The following is a 19,467-nucleotide window of genomic DNA, read 5'->3' on the forward strand; positions in this document are numbered from 1 at the left end:
GCTCACTGTCTCGCCCGTTGCTTTCTCGTTTGTTTCTTCTTGGGCACAGTTGGAACCGGAAGATTTTTCACTGTGATGTGAGTGTGTGTGTGAGTGTTTGAAGATGACGAAGCTAGATTGCGCGAATCGATAAATTTTGATGCATTCCGTTGGTGGTTGTGTGTTTTTGTAGCAGGGTTATTTTGCTTATTTAAAATTTTATTTTTTACAATATTTACAGGGTTTTTAATGCTTTGTAACCATTTAAATTATTCGCAGATACACCAGAAATATGTTGTTTTTTTGTTGTGGTAGGAGATGAAGAAATATTTGCGATAATGTTTTTTTTATGCTCTGTAAAGGAAGGTTCACTAGTTTTTTTTCGTACTTTTCACTACACAAAACTCACACGTTCGTTGGGATGTAGACAAATGGGAGAAAAGGGGTTTTGACGACTTGTTGTGTTTTGTTGTGTGTGTGTAAATAGACAGGTATAGGTTGATATTTGTTTTGATTATTTTGGTTGCATTTTTTTTTCGCTATAGTCCAGTTTGTTGAGAATTACGTTTAACTATATTTTTAAATTGCGCTAGCTTTCTAACTAAGAGAAGTGAATGTAAGAAACTGACTTACACCCAACTGAAAGAATGCGAAACTTGCATGTTCAGAATTGTGAAATATTAGTGAGAGGACTGTTGAGTGTATGCTGCTGAGAGAAACTTTTCTTTGATGGGAGAGAAAATGTTATCTTTTTCTCTCATTTACATAGAAGTTTTTGTCTGACTCAATTTTTATTTTTTTTATTTTTTTTAATTTCCTAATAAACTTGAATTCAGGTGTGTCACATTAGACAACTTTTACAACTTTGTTGATAATTAAATATCAACTAATAATCACTCCATTCAACATTTGATTTGCTAAAAAACAGAATGTCACTTTGGCAACATTAGTAATTTTTAAACAAGCAAATTATTTTTTTTTAAATTCATTCTCCACTCGTAACTTTTGAAAATTTTACTAAAATGAAAGAGAAATATCGTGCCTTCATCACTTTTAAAACATATCAACAAACAAAAACAAATTCATGAATTTTACAAACAGTTTACAAGCATTCGTTGACAACGAAAGGTGGCAGCACATTTAGCAGCGTCTGAAGTTTCACTTGTGAATGTATTAGTGAGAGCGATTGCTCTCCCACAAATCTATCAAATTCACACGAACGAGAGAAAAGAAGTTCGTTCTCTTTCGATGATTTTTCCTCTCTCAAGGATTGAATGTTTTGCACGCCTACTACGTTAGATGTTAGGTAGTGTGCGTTCAGTCAATTTGTTGCAAACGAGTTTCGCATTCACTCGTCTGGGCGCAAAAATGAAAATTTTTGACTTAAACAAAATCTTCGGAACAAGTTGATACACAGAAAGAGCAAAAACTTTCACGGAACATTTCTTTTTTTGTTTAGCGAAGAACATTTCTTATTTACGGTGTACAACAATTCGTTTCGGCTAGTTTTGGTTATTGTATGTGTGTACGGTTGTGTATCTGTATTGTATTTATATATTCGCATGCTTGTGTGAGTGGGTACGGTTCTAATGCCAATATTCGGATCTTACTTCTCTCTCCCTACAACGTGCGTACATCCCGCGTCTTTCTCCCGCTCTCCCTCTTTTTCCCTCTTCATACAGACAGAAAATTGCGATTAAAATTACTTTACGCTACATTCCCTTAACTTTAGATAATGAACACCGCTTAGTAGTTTTTTCTTCTCTTTATTCTTGTTTTATTCGTTACCTTGAATATATCACAATTTCACATTCTCTTCATTTAAATGTAGTTTATTAAATAAACTTTCCTGGTGCCACACGCGGTCCTCTCCCAGCATCAACACCCACGCTCTCCCTCTCTCACTTTCGGTGTATTTATGTGTGTGTTAGTGAGTGCCTTCCGCGCAAATTTTGGTGGATTTCTCAATTTAAAAACTTAGAAAGCAACACGAAACGAAATTTTGAATTTCATACTCCCCGCCCTTCCCGCCATCGATTTGTTTTAAAAAACTGCTTGCTTTGCTCAATTTGGTAAATTATCACAATTCATTCGCGTCGAAAAAAAGTGTTCTGTTCACTAACCGTGTGACCTCCCCACTCTGAAAAATTCGGTCGATCCGGAAATCTCCACGATATTTTTGCTTGCTCTTTAAAAAAACACATAAATATTAATGCCTACGGCGCGCGCCCTGTCAAATGCTCACTCACTCTCATTTTCTCTCACTCTCTCACGCACCAGCTTGAAAAATGTTGGATGATGTTTTTTTTTGTTTGCTTGCGTCGCCTGCTTTATTGGTTTACTTTGCTATTTGTTGTTTTGCTGTTTCGCTGTTTCTCTCGCTCTCTCTCTCTCTTTTCTTTTACCTATGCCTTGCGCTCTTACAACTTTGATTTGTTTAATTAGAAAGATTACACATTCCCAGCCATGTGATTTATGTAAGTGGTTTGTTTAGTAGTGTATTGTTGCTGTTTTTTGTTTGTTTTGCTTTGTTTCTTGCAGCTATTGTAGTTTGTAGTAGAAGTTGAAGTTGTAGTAGTAGTTTCGCTTTTGCCTTCCAGTAGTTTGTAATTTTATTCTATGAGTTTTTGTTTGGTTTGTGGGTCTGCCTGTTGTTTGTGTGTTTGTGTGCACAACTTTATACACCTATTTTCTTGTAAATGTATTTCTTTTATTATTATTTTCCTGTGCTAAGAATTGTGTGTTGTTTTTTTTGTTTGCATTTTGCTGTAGTAGTTGAGCTATATATTTGTTGAAGCAGTTCCCGTTTGTTTACTATTGTTTTATTATTTTTCTGTTTGCTATAACTTGAATATGATTTTTTGCATTAGCTGTGTAGTAAGATTCCGCTGTAGGATTATTTGACGTCTATTGGTCTTCTCTCTCAACTCCACCAGCCAATACAAATTGATTTAGAATTAAATAATTTAACTTAACAAATAATAAAATTTTACTAGTGTTTTTCTTTCCCTTTTCATCATTCCTCTTCTCTCCTAGAATGGAAAGAGGAAAATAGGCTGGCATTTTTTGTTTACTTAATTTCCTTTACTAGTTTTACACACTGCTGCTGATAGTTTAGTTACGCTCTCCCCAAGCCCCCACCAACCCACATTTTTTTTTGTTTTCGTTTCTCGTTTCATTTTGGTTGCACCCCCTCCTCATTCACTAAATGGTAGTCTTGCACATGGATTTGATACTTTTTTTCTTCTTCTTCTTCTTCATTACTCTTTAGTTCTCTGCTTAGACCTTACGAGCTACAGTAAAATATAGGGTTTTATTTTTAAAACATTTGTATTTCTCTTACTTGGGTTTGCGTAATCAGAAGGTTTGGGGGAGGAGAAAAGGGATAAGGATACGTGCGGAAATCTACAATACGCGACAGAACGAAAATGTACAACTGACTGATACTGGAAGGTTGTCTCTTTCTCTCTAGTTGCTCTTAGTTGCCAAAAGGAAATGGATGACATTCTTTTTTCTTTTCAAATACTCAAATTATAAGTCTCTTCAAAACAAATTTTAAGCATAGTTTAAATTTCTGAAATACTGGCTCAAGCTGAATGTTCTGTGATCCAATCCCGGTGGGATCTCTGCCAAAGTGTACGCCCTATTTAATGTAGATCAAAAATCTTTGTGATGCTTGTTTTTATGTTTAGAAGGGGGTAGAAAATGCCGAACGACCTCGGAATTTGGCCACCATTCTTAAATGGGCTCGGGAGCTGTTACCACAAATACCCGGTATTTTGTCAGCACAACCCAAGTCTGACACAAACTGTACTTTCCCATTTTACGCCGATTCGGGTTTTAGGTTAGAAATTTGACAGCTTTCGTGCACTGTTTACACTATTTACACATTTGTCGCTGTAAAAACGTGGGTGCGAGTTAGCTCATGACGTCGCGCTGTAAAACCTAATTAGGTAAACATTAGAGCAAGAGTCCTGATGGTTCAAAAAAGAATCATTCACTCGCGAATCACAAATCGAACGCGACAAAAAACTGCTCTAACCGTTTCCTACCGTTTGTCACTTCCACACCAATCGCTACTGAATACTCTCTTTTTGCTCTCCCTCTCACTCCATTCGGGTGATACAGAGAATGGCCCAGAGAGGCCGATTGCGTTCTAATGCTCAAAGCTGACTCAAAATAGTCTCATTGTTATCAAAAATATTTTACAATTTTGTTGATATCACAACATTTGACAGCAATTTACAGCTTGCCAAAAACAAATTTACGGCAATTTGTCGTAGTGCAGGCCTAAAGAGCGCCGAGCTGGTATTTTATTAGATTCTCTCCTGAGCGATTTCTGATCTTCTTGGATTCGAGAGCCTTCATGGAGAGACAAAATATTACTCTCTGAGTTCTAATCGAGCTGTCAAAACAGGGTTCCTATCAAGCGACAGGATATTGCAAGAAAAAGTTTGGAATTCGTTTAAAATTTGTTTGATCGACAACAACAGTTTCATAAAATGTGTAATGCTAAAAAGCTTTTCCATAGAGGAGAAAATCGTGACGTCAGAAATGAACTCAAATCACTCAAAGTTCATTTTGTGAGTGACTTTAACAACTTTGCCTAGCTTGACAGCTACTTTATCTTGTTTCATGAGGACGCTAAATTTTTGCTTGTAGAGCAGAAGTTGATTTTTTGTGGGCACCCCAGGCCAAAGTCATAAACAATTTCTTTTTTGCTCTAGATATTTTGCATGAGAATAAAAAAGGGCCAGAAATGGGTCTCTGGAATGCTTCTATCTCTATTGATAAAGGCTTGTCGTACGTGCATTTTGAGCCCAATTGAGTTAGGACCCCATTTTGTGCAGCTCACAATGCCTCACCTTTTGACCTTCACAGATTCTCAAGATTCGATTTCAATCCTGAGATATTCAATAAAAACCGAAAAACTCCCTGCATTTTTGTTACTTTTCATATGAATCATATCTTGTCGTGCTATCTTGTCACTCTCTGAAAATTGATGTAAGTGCGACAACTGGTCAAAGGGATTTCAGGTCAGAACGCGTTTGACGCACGTGCAAGTTAGACGACATTTGTAATTATAACTCGGGACTCCAGCAACCAACTTCTACCAAACTTTGGGACAATGCACATAATGGTCAGCCTAACTAAACGTGTTATTGTTTACATTGCGAGCTTTCGTTTATGTTTATTCAAGGTCAAACATTAAAACGCGTTTTTTTCTCGGAACGTCGAAATGGCGGGTGCGACAGACTCAATTATCATCAATCATTGCTTTTTAGTTCTTAGAAGTTTCAAATCAATTTCAAAAGAGAAAAAAGAATGCCTCACCTTTCCCTTTGCAACTAAGCAGCTTAGAAGGAGAAGGAGCGGGTTGCCGACGCGGAACCAATATTTACCAAGCCGCCATAATCATCGTCGTCATCACCAGCAACGAAGAAAGAACCAAAATAAATCCTCTAGCTACAGGCAAACACAATCTGATCTGAGATCCTTCGACGTCCGATCTACAGCCGGTCGTCACACTCGAGTGCCACCACGTGGCAGCCGCCCAGACGGGGCCGACGCCGACGGTGACAGACGCCGACGTCCTGCAGCGGAACCTTCCGGGCCGAATCCGACGAGTCGTCACAAGACTCGTCGGAAGGACAGAGCGGTTGCCGCCGCAGCAGCAGCAGCACATCTTCACGGTGTGCACCATTTCAACTGTCCGGTGCGGGTCGGCCGTCCTGTCACATGTAGTGCGTGCTCGTGTCCGGGCTCGGGCTGGCCGACACCGACATCGGAGTGCTGGTGCTGCTGCTGCTGTTGGTGCTACTTCCGCTGGCACTACTCGGAATCGACGAGGTCGGCTGGTGCCGCTGCTGAACCGTCGATGCCGTCGACTGCCGGTAGTGATGATTATGTGAATGTATTCCACTTACTGCTAGATGACTGGACGAGCTCAACCCGCTCCGACTCCCGCTCATACTGGCCGCGGCCAACGCCGACGACGCCGTCGGATTGCTTCGCGTTTGATAGCTTATAGTATTATTGTTACAACTAGCTGCGCCGCTGCTACTGTTAGGTCCAATATTGTTATTGTTATGACTACTACTATTAACACTAATACCACTACTACTGCTAGTTGCTGTTGTCGCCGTCGCAGACGCCGACGTTTTTGACGTTTTGTTACCTGCGAGGAACCACAGGATTGTTTTCTTCTGCTTGTCCGACTTGGCCGCAGCTGCCGCCGCTTGGCTGGACCCGATGGTCGACATGCTGTTGACCAGGGCCCGGTTGCCGAGGCTGATGCCACTGCCGCTGCCCCCGAACCGGGCGTGCTGGCTGGTGAGATTGTTCATGGACGACGACGCCGACGAGGACACGGACGAGCCGATGCCACCGACGGACGATGACGGATGGTGGTGGTGCTGCTGGTGCTGGACGGGCACGTCGCGGACCGTCTTGTTGGGCGGGGCCTTGACGTACGTGCGGGGGATCTCCGATTGCTGGACGGGGGGGAGAAAGAAGAGAAGATCGTTGGATTAGTTTATTGGAATCGATTTGCATAGATATGGTACAGATTGTAAAAGTTTATCTTTCTCAAACATACTTTTAAAACATAAAAGTCAAGCGTGCCTGTCATTACAAACTATCAGCTCTCAGTGAGCAAATTATGAAGTACATCTACAACGAAAAAAAAGTTGAAAGGCGTTCTGTCTCTACATTTTCCTCAACAAAATTTGAAAGCACGATCTCCTTCCCGAAGTTTGGTTGAATTTGGCTGCTGGAATCCCGAGTTGTAATTAAAAATGTTTCAATCGTAGTTAATCGATAAAACTATCGTCAATAATATTATCGCCTAACGATAACGATAAAATCGAATCGAGATAGATCGACCTAATACAACCATATTATGTTAATTTTTCAATGCTTTCACTAAGAATATATTTTTTGAAAATGTAGTACCGTAAAACAGAGTAACTTTGACAGCCGGGGTCACTTTGATAGGTTTGAAATTTTTCCGCAAAATGAATAGTACAAATATTTAATTTGTACTATTCATTTTGCGGAAAACGTAGTTAGAAAAAACACGAAATTTTAAAATGAAAAATTTTGTTCTAAATGAAAAAATGGCCCTTCTGGGTCAATGTAAATTTGAAAAGTACATTAAATTTCCCATAAAATGACCTGTTCCAAAAATTTTTACAGTCGAGTAACGGAAAATGGGAGAATTTTTAAAACTTTTTTAGTGTTTTTTTCGATGAAAAATACGTTTATTCGGAATTCTGAGTACGCCATCAAATCGGGCGTCTAATTTTACATAAAAGTCCCTTTGACACCAAATTTCTATCTCATCACCGTTTCAGGCTGCAAATTATTGAAAAACACCTCTTTTTTCCTATGTTCCAAAATGGAAGGGGTCGTACCGCCCCTCCGTCACGAGATATCAAAAAACAGACCTCGGATTCGTGATCAGGGACAAAAGTTACCCATTAGGACAAAGTTCACGCAAATCGAAAAGGGGTCGGAGCAATTTTTTCCGGTTTCATGTGAGTTGGTAGATAATTACCCATAATTAATTGTTGATAAATAGCATAATTTTAATATTCTAAATGTGTCATGATTTTCTCAATGAACATGATTTCGAATCAAAAACGTTACTTAATCCACCGGAAGGTGGTTGCTGCCTTCCTCCTAAAAGCCTTTCAACCACACACAACGAAAGCTTTGGCTAACGCTTACTTAGTAAAGACACTATACATCTGAGTGCTGCCATCTAGGTATGATAAATTTAATGAACCATTTGAAAGCACTGCAGTGTTTGTGTGCGTGCACTGAGCGTAAAGTTCCGACAGCTATCCGCCGGAGCTTTCAAATTATGTAAATAATGACCCTTTTTAGTATCAACCAAAACAGTTTTTCGAACATATCTTTTAAAGTACTGCACCAAGCCGGATGAAATTTAAAAAAGACTTAAAGAACCTGAAGGCAAATCCAAAAACATAGATCCGGACAAAATCGGTCGAGCCAGTTCCGAGAAAAGTGAGTGAGAAAAAAAATTCTACGTCCATCCACACGCACAGACATTTGCTCAGAATTTGATTCTGAGTCGATATGTATACGTAAAGGTATATCTGGGAGGCTTATTTAAAAAGTTCAATTTTTGAGTGATTTTATAGCCTTGCCTCAGTGAGGTGAGGAAGGCAAAAATCGAATGAATTTTCGGATTCTTTGGACAATGTTCCATTAGGAGAGGGTATTATATGTTTGTAAATAATTGGTATTATGTGTTTTTGAAACATCATTTTAAAAACTCTCCCAATTTATAGGCATTCTTAGTAGACCAAATGTCATATAAAATGTAAAAACATTTGCTTCTTGCTTCGATTTCAGTTTAAGGTGTAATATGATTCGATAATTTTATAAACAAAACTAGTTTTAATGAATTCTAGGCAAAATTTTGAGTTTTTAACAATTTAACCTATTTGTATTTTGTTAAAAAGCTTGATTTTTTTTCTTAAAAGTTGTATCAAACACCTTAGTGATGGTGCATTTGACGTAATCATAAAATTTTGAACACATTAATTTTGATTTTTACAAGAATAACTATGACTATCAAAGTCACCCTGGAATTCAAAATAAGAATTTTCAATGCAACTATTTTTTTAAACACTATTGAAAAAAAATTGTTTCAAAAATAGTGCATGCACCATGTCTGGCCTACCCTAGTACATGTTTTAAAAATAGTAAACCTAAAACAAACCTTATCAGTTGGAAAATATTTCAAAAATAAATTTAAATTCTATCAATGTCACCCTAGTTTACGGTAAGTTATAAATACTCGGAATTGTTCACAACATACTATATTTTTCGAAAGTACTCAAATTTTCATAATTTGCCAAATTGGTATCAAACGAGGCGAATTCGTATGCTTTTTCACTTCAACAGATTTTTCATTTAAAAAACTAAAATTTTCACAATTTACCATAATTTTTGAAAAAAAAACTCAAATTTTCAAAATTTGAAATATGGGTATCAAACGAAGCGAAATGTTGTAAGCTTTTTCATATAGTTAAAGTTTTGTATGTTGTTTACTGAAATTTACACAAAATATCGTTTATTATTGAAAATACTAATTAAAAAAAACATTTTAACGATATTTTGGGAAAATTTAAGTAATATACAAAAAACAAGATTAAAGTAAACATGCATTCAAAATTTCACTTCCTTTGCGATTTTTTTTTTCAAATTTGAATGTTGTTAGAAAAAGTCGGTTTTTTTTTTTGGAAATTTGAGAGTTTAAAAAAGTAGACTAAAAAGAAATGAAAATGCATATCAAATTTCGCTTTAATGCAAATTTTAGAAAAAAATAGAATTTTCAAAAAATAAGTTATTTTATGAAAATTTTAGATTTATTTCAATAAATTCTAATGATATGAAAAGGCTCAAAAAAATCCCGCTTCGATTTATATGCTTCATCCATAAAGTACGTCACGCTAAAATCAGCCAAAATTTACCCCCCCCCCCTTTGTCACGCTTTTCCTATACTTACAACATGCAATGTCACACTTGCTCAGACCCCCCTCCCCCCCTAGAGCGTGACATACTTTATGGTTGACGCCATACCTATATTTTATAATTGAGTTTTTTTTTCGAAAAACACGGTATTTTGTGAAAATTTTAGTACATTCCAAAAAAAAACTCTAATAAAGTAAAAAGGGTACACAATGTTGCTTCGTTTGATACCCATAATGCAAATGTTGAAAATTTGAGTATTTTCGGAAAAAATACGGCAATTTTTTAATTTTAGTATTTGCCAACAAAAACTATAACAAAGTAAAAAGCATTAAAAATTCGTTTGATACCCATATTTTCAAATTATAAAAATTAGTATTATCGAAAAAATACGTTTTTTTGTAAAAATGTTAGATTGTAACAAAAAAAAAAAAAAAATCTGAAAAAGTGAAAACGCATACAACATTTTGCTTTGGTTGATGCACATATTGCAAATTATGAAAAATTTAAGTACGATTTTGAGTATTTATACTTCGAAACTTACCACATTTTCAAAAAATATATATAGCAGTTCTCTAGGATTTCGGTCATTCGATTTTTTTTGTATTTTTTAATCCGACTGAAACTTTTTTGGTGCCTTCGGTATGCCCAAAGAAGCCATTTTGCATCATTAGTTTGTCCATATAATTTTCCATACAAATTTGGCAGCTGTCCATACAAAAATGATGTATGAAAATTCAAAAATCTGTATCTTTTGAAGGAATTTTTTGATCGATTTGGTGTCTTCGGCAAAGTTATAGGTATGGATACGGACTACACTGGAAAAAAATAATACACGGTAAAAAAAATTTGGTGATTTTTTTATTTAACTTTTTATCACTAAAACTTGATTTACAAAAAAACACTATTTTTAATTTTTTTTATTTTTTGATATGTTTTAGAGGACATAAAATGCCAACTTTTCAGAAATTTCCAGGTTGTGCAAAAAATCATTGACCGAGTTATGAATTTTTTAATCAATACTGATTTTTTCAAAAAATCGAAATTTTGCTCGTAAAAATTTTTCAACTTCATTTTTCGATGTAAAATCAAATTTGCAATAAAAAAGTACTTTACTGAAATTTTGATAAAGTGCACCGTTTTCAAGTTATAGCCATATTTAAGTGACTTTTTTGAAAATAGTCGCAGTTTTTCATTTTTTAAAATTAGTGCACATGTTTGCCCAGTTTTGAAAAAAATATTTTTGAAAAGCTGAGAAAATTCTCTATATTTTGCTTATTCGGACTTTGTTGATACGACCTTTAGTTGCTGAGATATTGCAATGCAAAGGTTTAAAAACAGGAAAATTGATGTTTTCTAAGTTTCACCCAAACAACCCACCATTTTTTATCGTCAATATCTCAGCAATTAATGGTCCGATTTTCAATGTTAATATATGAAACAATTGTGAAATTTTCCGATCTTTTCGAAAAAAATATTTTCGGAATTTTCAAATCAAGACTAACATTTTAAAAGGGCGTAATATTGAATGTTTGGCCTTTTTGAAATGTTAGTCTTGATTTGAAAATTCCGAAAATATTTTTTTCGAAAAGATCGGAAAATTTCACAATTGTTTCATATATTAACATTGAAAATCGGACCATTAATTGCTGAGATATTGACGATAAAAAATGGTGGGTTGTTTGGGTGAAACTTAGAAAACATCAATTTTCCTGTTTTTAAACCTTTGCATTGCAATATCTCAGCAACTAAAGGTCGTATCAACAAAGTCCGAATAAGCAAAATATAGAGAATTTTCTCAGCTTTTCAAAAATATTTTTTTCAAAACTGGGCAAACATGTGCACTAATTTTAAAAAATGAAAAACTGCGACTATTTTCAAAAAAGTCACTTAAATATGGCTATAACTTGAAAACGGTGCACTTTATCAAAATTTCAGTAAAGTACTTTTTGATTGCAAATTTGATTTTACATCGAAAAATGAAGTTGAAAAATTTTTACGAGCAAAATTTGGATTTTTTGAAAAAATCAGTATTGATTAAAAAATTCATAACTCGGTCAATGATTTTTTGCACAACCTGGAAATTTCTGAAAAGTTGGCATTTCATGTCCTCTAAAACATATCAAAAAATAAAAAAAACTAAAAATAGTGTTTTTTTGTAAATCAAGTTTTAGTGATAAAAAGTTAAATAAAAAAATCACCAAATTTTTTTTACCGTGTATTATTTTTTTCCAGTGTAGTCCGTATCCATGCCTATAACTTTGCCGAAGACACCAAATCGATCAAAAAATTCCTTCAAAAGATACAGATTTTTGAATTTTCATACATCATTTTTGTATGGACAGCTGCCAAATTTGTATGGAAAATTATATGGACAAACTAATGATGCAAAATGGCTTCTTTGGGCATACCGAAGGCACCAAAAAAGTTTCAGTCGGATTAAAAAATACAAAAATTAAAATTTAAGAAAAAAGACCGATTTCGTAGAGAGTTGCTCTATATTCTTAGTAAAAGCATTAAAGTTATCACCGATATAATTTTCGAAATAACGATAACGATAATGATAGATCATCCCGACGATAACAATAGAACTGTCGTTATCGAACCTTGATCATTTTATCGTCAACGACCTTGATAATTACAAATGTTTCCGGTAGTCGGGCATGTTCGTGTGTCAAACACGTTCTGACCTAGAATCCCATTGGCCAGGTGTCGCAATTACAGCCATTTTCAGGGTTTGTCAAGATAGCACGACAAGTTTGAATATCTCAGGATTGAAATTGAATTTTGTGGATCTGTGAAAGTCAAAAGGTGGGGAATTGTGAAATGCACAAACTTGCGTTCTAAATTTGGCCCAAAATCGACGTGCGACAAGATTGCACAAGAAGCATTTGAAGCGATGATATTTTTCATTCAAAATAGAAAAAAATAATAACTGCAAAATTTAAAATTGAGCTGCAATGGGATCGTAACCACCCCTTAGTAACTGCAACTCCGTTGCATCGCTGCAACCCATTTTTTATTTCTTAGCTTGAGGGGGTTGCACTGCACTCCACTCGACAACGATGTCGACGCTACATTCTAGTGAACCACCATCAATGTGAGCACCACACGGGGTTGAGATTTCCCATTTTCCAGGTCAACAGTACATAACGAGGGGAACGCGAGGGTTAAAAATAGTTACCTACGCCCCATGTAAATGCCATTCATGACAGGATTTAAAAAAAAATGCGAGTAGAGTATTAAACTCAAACTCAAATTATTTACAAATTAATGGCTCAATCTACAGTTATGAAGAGAAAATCATATTAATCCATGTAAACGCTATTTTTAACTGAGGAGAGTTCTTCATCCGATCAGCGACCACCCCAACAAATCTTCTACTTTACCCTTATGTACATCAACCCCCTCTTGGAAAGCGGGGGCGTACAACCCAGAATGAAAAGAATCGTCTCGAGGGTGCTTTTGTTCGGTGCATCATCAGCCGAGGGGAGACTCAAATGTGTGCACTATATGCACCACCCCAACGTCCAACGTCATCCACTGCAGATGCTGCCCATCCTAGAACTTTAGAACTAGGCTGATGGTGGCTTTTGAGCGGAGGAGAACAAAAAAAGTGCACAGAAAACGCCATCCTTGGCTTGGAATTACAAAGTGCCAGTGTACGTCATCAGCGTACTCGAGCTGCTATTGTCAACTGGTCGAAATCGTGCTGCCACGACGCAATCTAGAAGTTTTAATATCCATAGGATTTTTTTCAGGATTGCCAAATTTTCGAACTTACAAAAGTTTATTAGTTGTTCATCTAGCAATACATTTTTTGTAAAACGAAACGTCAAAAATGTACGTGCGTCTAGAGATCTCAATGAGGACGACATGTGCTTGTTGTGTGGTGTTTATGTGCCAAAAGGAGGAAAGGGGGAAGCAGCATCAAATCTAGGTCAGTGCAGGTGATTTATTCCTGACGACAGCAGGCTTTGCCACGTGTGGTGCTCGAACGGCGGCCAACGAGGGTAGGATCATGCTGCCTGCCTCCTGATGATGATTATGATGATGGGACTGGCAATAGTGCACAATCCGTGGATGCATGGTTTCGAAGAAGGGTGCTTGATTTTGTTCCACGGTAGAATATTGCTGTCGCAAAAAGCGGTCCAAGGACATGCAAGGCTCTTGTAATGAGGATGAGAAATGGGCTCAAATTCAGTTATTATTTTTTTTCATATAATGTTAAATTGAAGTAATAGTACCCGAGCCGGGGTAAATAACAAGAGAAATCCGTAATTCGACGGTAACATTTCAAAAGGCATCATGTACATTTTGACACTTTCTGGGTTATTGTATATTCTGAAAGTACTTCTAATAAGCTACCTCTCCACCAAAAATGAGCAAAAGTTACTTCAGTAAAGTCTGTTTAATCATGATTTTAAATAAAGCGACATAAACAAAATCTCTGCCATCACACGGAAAGAAGGTTTATCGTGAATCTTACTAAATTTCGGTTAAAAATCCTAAAAAAATTGGTTGTTTTTTCAACCACCAATTTTTTTAGCTGGAAATCCTAAAAATAAATCCTGGATTTGACAGCTGGATCCAGGTCCTAAAAATGATAAATCCAGCTAAATTTTTAGTAAATTTTACTAATTTGCAAGCTGGAAAAATGTTGTCAGTCTCAAAAGCTGTATGTTTTGAGAAGGTCTGTTAGCTATTTTAGGTAGATTTTATGGTATTCTAGGAAGTTTTATAGTTAGCCCAGCAAGTTTTTATGCTGTTTCAACTAGTTTTTTTGGAATCATTCTCAAAATTTTCCATTGATGGCTGCGAAACCAGGTATTTTCACACATCTTTTTAGCTAGTTTAGCTAACTTTGCCACTATTCTTGGTAGGTGTTTTGGTTGGAATAGCTAATTTTTCCACTATTTCTACAAGTTTTCTTTCAAAAGCCTCCGTTGCTGCCTGCAAAGCACGCATTATTCACCCAGCCTTTTGGCTGATTTAGCTCGTTTCTTTTTTGTTCTTGCTTCGTTTTTCGGTAAGTCCTGCTAATTTTTCGACTGTTTTAACTGGTAATTTCGAAATCATTTTAAAAATCCCTTGCTGTCTGTAAAGTTGTTTTTTTTTATTTTCAAAAAGACTTTTTGCTGGTGTAGCATGATTTTCCGCTATTCTTGGTACGTTTTTTGGTAGTCCAGCAAGTTTTTTGGATGTTTCAATAGTTTCCAGGCTTTTTAAACGATGTTATAGTTGATCATCCTAATTGTACGGCTTTGTTGCGATATTCTATTGACAAATAAAAAAAAAATGAAATACAGTTATACAAAAATACAAAAATACAGTTATACAAAAATACAAAAATACAGTTATACAAAAATACAAAAATACAAAAATACAAAAATACAAAAATACAAAAATACAAAAATACAAAAATACAAAAATACAAAAATACAAAAATACAAAAATACAAAAATACAAAAATACAAAAATACAAAAATACAAAAATACAAAAATACAAAAATACAAAAATACAAAAATACAAAAATACAAAAATACAAAAATACAAAATAAAAAAATACAAAAATACAAAAATACAAAAATACAAAAATACAAAAATACAAAAATACAAAAATACAAAAATACAAAAATACAAAAATACAAAAATACAAAAATACAAAAATACAAAAATACAAAAATACAAAAATACAAAAATACAAAAATACAAAAATACAAAAATACAAAAATACAAAAATACAAAAATACAAAAATACAAAAATACAAAAATACAAAAATACAAAAAAATACAAAAATACAAAAATACAAAAATACAAAAATACAAAAATACAAAAATACAAAAATACAAAAATACAAAAATACAAAAATACAAAAATACAAAAATACAAAAATACAAAAATACAAAATACAAAAATACAAAAATACAAAAATACAAAAATACAAAAATACAAAAATACAAAAATACAAAAATACAAAAATACAAAAATACAAAATACAAAAATACAAAAATACAAAAATACAAAAATACAAAAAATACAAAAATACAAAAATACAAAAATACAAAAATACAAAAATACAAAAATACAAAAATACAAAAATACAAAAATACAAAAATACAAAAATACAAAAATACAAAAATACAAAAATACAAAAATACAAAAATACAAAAATACAAAAATACAAAAATACAAAAATACAAAAATACAAAAATACAAAAATACAAAAATACAAAAATACAAAAATACAAAAATACAAAAATACAAAAATACAAAAATACAAAATACAAAAATACAAAAATACAAAAATACAAAAATACAAAAATACAAAAATACAAAAATACAAAAATACAAAAATACAAAAATACAAAAATACAAAAATACAAAAATACAAAAATACAAAAATACAAAAATACAAAAATACAAAAATACAAAAATACAAAAATACAAAAATACAAAAATACAAAAATACAAAAATACAAAAATACAAAAATACAAAAATACAAAAATACAAAAATACAAAAATACAAAAATACAAAAATACAAAAATACAAAAATACAAAAATACAAAAATACAAAAATACAAAAATACAAAAATACAAAAATACAAAAATACAAAAATACAAAAATACAAAAATACAAAAATACAAAAATACAAAAATACAAAAATACAAAAATACAAAAATACAAAAATACAAAAATACAAAAATACAAAAATACAAAAATAAAAAAATACAAAAATACAAAAATACAAAAATACAAAAATACAAAAATACAAAAATACAAAAATACAAAAATACAAAAATACAAAAATACAAAAATACAAAAATACAAAAATACAAAAATACAAAAATACAAAAATACAAAAATACAAAAATACAAAAATACAAAAATACAAAAATACAAAAATACAAAAATACAAAAATACAAAAATACGAAAATACTTAATTTTACTTTATTTTACTTAATTTTACTTAATTTTACTTATTTTACTTAATTTCACTTAATTTACTTAATTTTACTTAATTTTACTTAATTTTACTTAATTTTACTTAATTTTACTTAATTTTACTTAATTTTACTTAATTTTACTTAATTTTACTTAATTTTACTTAATTTTACTTAATTTTACTTAATTTTACTTAATTTTACTTAATTTTACTTAATTTTACTTAATTTTTCTTAATTTTACTTAATTTTACTTAATTTTACTTAATTTTACTTAATTTTACTTAATTTTACTTAATTTTACTTAATTTTACTTAATTTTACTTAATTTTACTTAATTTTACTTAATTTTACTTAATTTTACTTAATTTTACTTAATTTTACTTAATTTTACTTAATTTTACTTAATTTTACTTAATTTTACTTAATTTTACTTAATTTTACTTAATTTTACTTAATTTTTCTTAATTTTACTTAATTTTACTTAATTTTACTTAATTTTACTTAATTTTTTTTTTCTTTCAACTTATTTTTATTAGGTCCTTTTAGGTGCTACGACCAGGTTAGGACCGAGGAACGATAATACAAAAAAATAATAAAAAGAAGATTGTCATTTTCCCGCGCCATGTGTCAACAAGTGTGCGATCACATCAATCTGTTCCTCGGGTGTCTTGCACTGCCTCAAGCGAACTCTATAATCTCGATAAATGGCCCACAGCTCGGACTCGCTGTACAGCTTCCGTTCGCCTGGTTGGTCCTTCGGGGTTGCACCGGCGCCGGCGCCAGTATTTTCTCGACTTCTTCCTGCGGGACGAGGATGCTTTTCTTCCGTCCCGATGGACGGCACCGCTCCAGGTAGCGGAGGAAAATCCGCCGCGGTGAACGCGGCTGCAGCCGGAGTCTGTTTCTCCTTCTTCCATGCTGGCGGCTTCGGCTTGGACGCCTGCTGCCTCGACTGGATGAACTGCGCACGTTTGGGACAGCTGCGGTGGGATCCAGAGCAGTTGACACACTTCTTGGCTTGCGTTTCTTCTGCTTTGCACTTTTCCGTGCTGTGGGCACCCCCACAGCTGCTGCACCTGGGCTTGAGATGGCAGTTACTGGTTCCGTGACCGAACTGCAAGCAGTTCTTGCACTGGGTCACGTGCGGTTCTTTGTTCCGGTAGGCCACCCACCGGACGACGACTGGTCCCACTTTCTTTACCTTACTACTCAACTCCTTCAAACTGGTGTGCCCCTTGGGAAAGAGCACGATGAAAGGCGTCTCATCGATAGCGGGAAGCTGCTGCTTCCGCCTGATGGCGTGTACTGCCAAGACGTCCAGCTGATGTTCCGTCTTGAGCAGCTCCTTGACGTAATCCGGTTCCGCGTTTGGGAGACCTCGCATTACTACCCGGTGCGGTCTCGCACTGCGCTTTCCGTGCGTGTAGAACTGCACCTTGTTCTTCATCAGGTGGGCTTGCACCGTGTCAAAGTCGTCGCTCGAGAAGCACGTAATTTTGGTGCCGTACCGCGTCAGTTTGTGTTCCGGCTGGACATCACATGACGACATCACCTTCGCAAGGCTGGCGAAGCTCGTGTCTTTCACCACCAGCGGTGGCTGCTTCTTCTCCCCGGCCGACTTGCCGGGTGCTGGAATCACGGGGGTGGTTTTTTCTACTGCTGGGTTCGCATTGTTGTTGTTGTTGCTCTTCTCCGCTAGCGGACTGAACTTGTTGTTGCTGAGCAGTTTCTCCACTTCCTGGCCATTGCCGTCGTTGATCTCCTCCTTAGCCTTCCTGCGCCGAACCTTGATCACGGGACGAAATTCGCCCCCGTCCTCTCCTCCTCCTTCGGAGTCTTCCACCTCCATGCCTGTCACCGCCTGCTTTTTGGGTTGGAACCCGTCCGGTTTCTCCCACACACTTTTCTTCATAGCCGCGTTCCAGTAGAACGGCCTTCCATCCTCAGTCCTGTGCTCCGTCCACTCACTCTCCGCCGTTGCGGCCGCCGCCATGGCCGTCGGCGAAAGTTAGAAAAAACACCGTCAAAAACGCGCTAAGCTCCAATCAAAGGACACACGTCTGCTCTGGGCGAGCTGTCAAACTGGTCTATTTACTTAATTTTACTTTACTTAATTTTACTTCATTTTACTAAATTTTACTTAATTTCATTTTATTATTTAACTTAACACAACTTAATTTAACAAAATTTGGCCAAATTAAACTAAAATAAAAAAACGATTTAATTTCAACTAAATTTATCTGAAATTGACTAAATTTTGCTTAATTAAACTAAATTTAATAAATTTAACTGATTTAACTTAATTCTAGTTTTTTTTTCTAAATTTTACCAAGTGTAACTTAATTTAATTAAAATTAACTCATCAAATTTAAATTTAATTTTAATATAACTTGATTGAACCTAATTTTACTGAATTTAAATTAATTTAACATTATTTAACACTATTTTTGACGTGCTTAAAAGGCGTTAGGTGCCCTATTTGTTCGGATTTGTCAAACATTGGCCAATCTATAACTAGGCATTCTGCACCCGCCGCCGCTCCAGGAGGACAGATGTGCATACAAAAAGTAGAGTGTGGACAATCGCCAGCCTCCCCTTTTCCTGCCAAAGTGTTGCCAAAGTGGTTTAGTGATGCCCCCATGTTTTTACCTACGCATCGTCCAAACAATAATGAGAGGCTCAACTTCTAACCACTTTCCCTCAACACAAAAAACTTCTCACCTTATTAACTGAAACTTACCTTCAGGTGCCGATCCGCAGAAAATCTTTCTGGCTTTTGATTTATTCACTCAAACAACACATTCTATCTCCTTTTGCACTTGCACTTGCACTCAAACAACACACATAATCACCAAAAAACTTCTCGAACTGATCGGCTCAAACAGGATCGAACACGATACAAGACGTTGCTTTGATTTGCTCTCGAACTGATGATCTGTCAAAAATCCATGCTGCCGGTTCCAGCTAGTTTTTTCGGTAATTGTACGCAAAATTGTGCTGAAACACCATTATTTTTGGTAACATCTCTCCT

The 19,467-nt window shown here is 34.8% G+C and overlaps 1 protein-coding gene across 1 annotated transcript in view; it reads right to left on the bottom strand.

Annotated features, from left to right (window-relative positions):
• Positions 1-4,802: 4,802 nt before the first annotated feature.
• Positions 4,803-19,467, bottom strand: part of LOC120430407 (probable serine/threonine-protein kinase DDB_G0278665) — a 45,705-nt gene continuing 31,040 nt past the window's right edge. Inside the window, exon 5 of the mRNA XM_052709926.1 lies at positions 4,803-6,473. Coding sequence (XP_052565886.1) covers positions 5,715-6,473 — 759 coding nt within the window. The 3' untranslated portion in view covers positions 4,803-5,714. The remainder of the gene's footprint in view (positions 6,474-19,467) is intronic.

The sequence above is a fragment of the Culex pipiens genome, chromosome 3 (genome assembly GCF_016801865.2).
Source record: "Culex pipiens pallens isolate TS chromosome 3, TS_CPP_V2, whole genome shotgun sequence".
NCBI lineage: Eukaryota > Metazoa > Arthropoda > Insecta > Diptera > Culicidae > Culex > Culex pipiens.